Source organism: Triticum dicoccoides, chromosome 6B (assembly GCF_002162155.2).
Source record: "Triticum dicoccoides isolate Atlit2015 ecotype Zavitan chromosome 6B, WEW_v2.0, whole genome shotgun sequence".
NCBI lineage: Eukaryota > Viridiplantae > Streptophyta > Magnoliopsida > Poales > Poaceae > Triticum > Triticum dicoccoides.
In genome coordinates, this window is record NC_041391.1 from 99,192,051 (window position 1) to 99,197,336 (window position 5,286).

General features: G+C 43.3%; 1 protein-coding gene across 1 annotated transcript; it reads left to right on the forward strand.

Moving 5' to 3' along the window:
• The first annotated feature begins 3,756 nt into the window (after positions 1-3,756).
• On the forward strand, positions 3,757-4,863 carry LOC119320840 (BTB/POZ and MATH domain-containing protein 2-like). The gene is made up of 2 exons (XM_037594768.1): positions 3,757-4,170; positions 4,321-4,863. The coding sequence occupies exons 1-2, from the start codon at positions 3,757-3,759 to the stop codon at positions 4,861-4,863; spliced, it is 957 nt and encodes a 318-aa protein (XP_037450665.1).
• The last annotated feature ends 423 nt before the right edge of the window (positions 4,864-5,286 follow it).

Below are 5,286 nucleotides of genomic sequence, written 5' to 3' on the forward strand. Positions count from 1 at the left end.
GTCGCCTAGCATCTCCATCCTTTGATCAAAGGCAGAGATTTCAGCAAAGATATCGTCGGCTGTGATGGTATTCTTGACAGCGCCGACCGCCGCCACCACAGAGTTTTAGTCGCGGTCTAGACCTGCAAGGATGTAGTCCACCATCTCTGGAGCAGAGACGGGACGACAGCAGCAGCTAGTTCACCCCAAGGCTCTTCATCTTCGCCATGTACGCCGAGCTAGACATGGTGCCCTTCTTGGTGTTGGTGATCACAATTCTCAGATTGGTAATCCGAAACTGCGATTGTGAGGCAAAGAGATTTGTAACCGTTGTCCAGAGCTCGAAGGTGGAATCCTTCCTGACGACCTGCACAAAGATCTCTGGAGACATGGAATTAAGTAGATATGAGAGGACATGCTGATCTTTGGTGATCCAGGGCCCGTACAGAATGTGCGGCTCTAGGGCCATGCTCTTGTCTGCCTTCATGACCTCCACCATCCTGGGCGGAGCGGCATCGAAGTTGTCCAGGACCTAGTTGCCTGTGCACCTCACACGGCTGGAAGAACCTGTGTCTTCCAGAGGATGAAATTTCCTCTTGCAAGCTTCCCAGATGGCGGCGAACCAAGGTTGAGGGCGACGCCGACTGAGGAAGTCATGGAGACGATGATATGTGTTCTAGGGTTTTCGTTTGTGGCTAGATGTATAAGAAGAGGTGGCTCTGATGACCATGTAAGATCATAAGCGTTCCTACTCCCTTGAGGGGAGCCGCCTGTTGTATATATTGATGTGGGTAGGAGCCTTGCCTTGGCGTACAAGATGAGTTACAAGAGTTTGAAAAAGAATAAGGGATAAGGAAGGAGGTTGAGATTACAACACAATATTCTTTAACAATTGGGAGTCCAGAAAGGCGTATAGGCTGGCCGGATTCTGCTTCAGGTATGGTTCCCGCGAGGTGGTGCGTGGCAGCGGGCCACGGCGGATGTGTTGTTCTCCGGCGAGGTGGCGGGGCGGTGGTTGGTTTTGGGGAAAAGACCGCGAGGTGAAGGAGGAGAGGGGAAGGGAACAGAGGTTATATCGAAGTGGGCCTGTAAGATAAACGTCTCCCTTGGACCGCAGTTTAGTACCATTCTCCCTTCTAAAAGGAACAATTTTCTGTTCTCTCTCTGTTATCTCTAAAAAAGTATGATTCTAAAAAAACTCTAAAAAAATATTGCACCCTACAAATTATGATGCATGTTTAGTTTGAAATAATTATGGTGCATGTTTAATTTTGAACCCAAACTTCATGAATCTCAAGTCTCAACATTATTTAATTCACCTCATCTACTCCAATCAGCGTGATTTTGGCCGTGTGACATCTTAGCATCGTTCATATTTGGTAAATTAGATTAGATTTCTTTGAACAAATAAACATGCTTTTTACAGTGCATCTAGATATTTTTCAAAAACAAAAAAATGGTCATATTGAGAATGGACAAATAGACATCCTTTTTACAGTGATTTTGGCCGTGTACGTCTTAGCATGGGGCGAAGGTGACTTTCCGTGTACGTCTTACAGTGATTGCACCCATAGAATTTAAAAAAGGACGGTATTGTCATATTGAGAATCAAAGTTAGAGCCGGGGTCAGATAAAGGAGTATCAAATTCTCAAGGCCATAAAAGGAAGCATTTTGTTTACCAATGTCAAATAGGGAACATGGATTGTTCTCTATAATAATCATGTTCAATTCTATCAACTTGCTGTTCAACTTAAACTCATTCTTTCGACTAAACCGACCCATATATGGGGCGGTCTAATTGGCAAGTGCACATGTGTGTGGCTAAATTTCGACCGGGTAATCTTCTACGTCTACATAGTTAGTCCCACTAACTTATTTCTTTCAAAATGCAAGTATGTCACGTCATTGTGCGACATGCATGGAAAAAAGACTCATCTTAACATGCAACCATGCATATAAAGAAGTCCACCTCAACATGCAAACATGCATGTGTGTGTTTACTTTGAATAATTTTTAAAACCCAATATATTTCTAAAACATAAATATTTATAAAAAATTGAACAAAATTTTGATATAGGAACATTTTTTAAAATTCAAAATAATTTTTAAAATCTCAAATATTTTGGAATTCGTAAACATTTTATGAAAGTACGAACATTTTTTGAATTTATGAACAAAATAAAACAAAAGCATATTCGAAAAAAATTCACCAACTTGGAAAGAATTTCAAAAAAGTTCCAAGCAAAGATTTGAAATTCAAAACATTTTGTAAAAAAACTTAAAAAAAGAAAAGAAAAAGAAAAAAAGAATCAGAAAAGGGGTGGAAAGAACAAACTGAGAAGCTAGAAATCCAGGAAAAACGGTTAGGAACTGACTTGAAGGTTACCTAAGCCGGTGAACCTTCCAGAAGGTTCCCATAACCAGATTCCTAAGAATGCAAGGCTCACAGCTAAAATGGATCCGCTCATCTCACTCGATCGATCGCCGTCGTGCGATAATACTACACATGGGCAAAAGCAACAACTAGAAGAAATATGTCAACTTGCGACCATCACTATTGGTCGCTGAATGGTCATTGTTTTTCATTTGCGACCTTTTTATGACCAAAAACAATGGGTCAAAAGCTGACTGTCTTTAATAAAACTTAACGACCTTCCCTGTGATATGGTTGTTGAAGGCAAAAACCAAAACAAAAGGTCGTTGGTCCTGGTTGTCTGTCCAGGCCATGTCGGATCCAACGTGGCAAGCAGACGTGGAAAATTTGCGACCAAATGAAAAGATCGTTGATTGGAATCAGCCGGTCCAGTTCGATCGTTTATATGGGTCAAGCCCACTAATTCAGCCCATTAAATATATTTTTCCTTGTTAATCTTTGTAAGCTACATGGGCAAAGCCTAGGAATTCGGCCTTTTTATTTTTATGGAATTTGACATTCAAGTTCTTGTTGGGCCTCGGCATTTAACGGCCCAATATTTTTTATGGCCCTCGCCCTTTTACAGTTCTTTTTGGCAACCAGAATACAAAATGAAAGGACGCGCAGGGGACTCGGTGCCCTGCACTTGCGTGCCCCAAATCCGCTCGCTTACATTGTGTGATTCTCAGCATTTTACTCGCAACAGTTCAGATCTGATTTGCTACTATACCTTATCTTCGTTGGCGACATATAAATCAGCTAGAGTTTTCCACAACATTATTCGATACGGAAGTGTAACTGTGTAAGTATAGTATACTCCTATATATGATCAACTAAGTGTCATACATCAAGCATCTACTCGGAGTATCTTTTTTACATGCAAATCATCACGCTATAGTGGCATGCATCATAGTGATGCAAAGCTAGGGATCTCAACCTCCTTTCCGAAAAAAGAAGATAACTACGAAAAACGATCATATATATCTTCAAGGTCATCTTGCCTAATCGGGTATGTGTGCTGTTCAGGAGCACGTGTAGGAGTCTGTATAGGTCTAAACGTGATCGGTATTGTACGGACCGGTCTAGTCGTCTAGACTACGCTACTAGTAGTAGATTAGGTAGTTGGTTATTCGCTATCCAAGCAAGTCCGTATTGGTTCGTTATAAACTTATAATCGGGTCCTGGTCTGTTTTGGTTACGGACTTAGGTGTCCGGCTAGGCTGCTAACCAGGGGTCCGTGCGTGTATATATACCTGCACTATGGCGTGAGATTATACCGTGAGTCTGATTTTGATAGGAAAGAAAGAAATAGAGGGCCAACGTTTGTTGCGGGCGTCTATTATTCGAGCTTAATTTGTCCGTCATGGCACTCGCTGGCGCATCTCTCGTCGCTGATGGCATGTTGTGCGCCTCCACCAAGTTGGCCGTCGACTCTGGCGCCGACAGCGGGTACCACCTGCTCATTGTTGAAGGCTACTCGCGCACCAAAGAGACGACTCCCAACGGCGAGTGGATCGAGTCTCGTCCATTCATTGTTGGTGGCCGTCGCTGGACCATCGACTACAGCCCTAATGGCGATAACTCGCAAGATGAAGAATTTATATCGGTTTTCCTTGTCCTTGATGACGATATCAAGCAGAGCGTGGAGGTTCAGTATGCCTTCAGTTTCATCGACCAGCCTGAGTTGCGGGTGCCAAAGCACATACGCCAAAGTGAACCAGTCTGCTTCTACAAGTGTTGTGATGTTCATGGCCAGTTTAGATTCGTGAAAAGGGAGGTTTTTGAAAGATCAAAGCATCTCAAGGACGACCGCTTGGTCCTCCGGTGTGACCTTGTTGTCCTCAAGTCGGATGGGAATACCAAGGATCAGGGTGCCGACACCAGCGCTCTTCCGTTCAATGAACTGTCACCACCGTGCGACTTGCAGAGCCATTTTGGCGATCTCCTCCTGAGCAAGGAGGGTGCTGACATTACGTTTGAGGTTGGCGGCGAGAAGTTTGCTGCACACCAGTGCGTGCTTGCAGCCCGATCCTCCAGCTTCAAAGCACAGCTCTTTGGTGCCATGAATGAATCGAGTGTCGTCAAGATAAGTGACATGACAGCAGACGTCTTCGCGAGCTTGCTGACTTACATCTACACTGATGCAGTTCCTGAATTTGTTGACATGGAAGCATACGATGGCCATGAAATTATATATGCACCTCGGCTGCTGCAGTTCCTTGAAGCTGCGGAAAGATATGATCTCCAGAGGCTCAAATCGATCTGTGAACAGAAGTTAGCCAGTTTCATATGCGCAAAAACTGTGGCAGACATCATTGCCGTGGCTGAGCGGAGACAGTGCTACTGGTTGAAGGAGGCCTGCTTGGAGTTCATCAAAGCTGAGGCCTGCTTGGAGCAGGTTACCAGGACCCGCAGCCCCTGCTTTCTCAAGGGCCTGCTCTCCAAGTTTTGTTTGCTGACGAAGTTCTAAACCATGGCTTCGTGATTCGTATGCATATTATTTATTATCTTCTAAAAAGGTTAATATTCGCTGATGTAAAAGACATAGTATTGAGTTGATCATCCAATAGCTACTACCACCCTACTGTTCCAAATTTGTACTGAATATTGAATTGCAGCAAACTAATAAAAATTTCTATGTGCTTATATTATGTTGCTTGTATTTGATCATGCATCTGGCTTCGGGTTGAAATGCTGAGCTGAAAAAGGTTAATATATGCTGTTGTAAAAGACATAGTATTGTGTTGATCATCCAATAGCCACTACTAGTCTACTGCCACTACTGTTCAAAATTTGTCTGAATATTGAAATGCAGCAAGCTAATATATTATGTATGTGCTTATCTTGCTTTCATTTGATCCGCATGGCTTCGGGTTGACATGTGAAGCTGAAA

Bases quoted from the DNA above. Each gene is read 5' to 3' on its own strand.
- LOC119320840 (XM_037594768.1), top strand. From the start codon at position 3,757: ATGGCACTCGCTGGCGCATCTCTCGTCGCTGATGGCATGTTGTGCGCC. The intron at 4,171-4,320 runs GTTTTTGAAAGA...TGCGACTTGCAG, and splicing joins TTAGATTCGTGAAAAGGGAG to AGCCATTTTGGCGATCTCCT.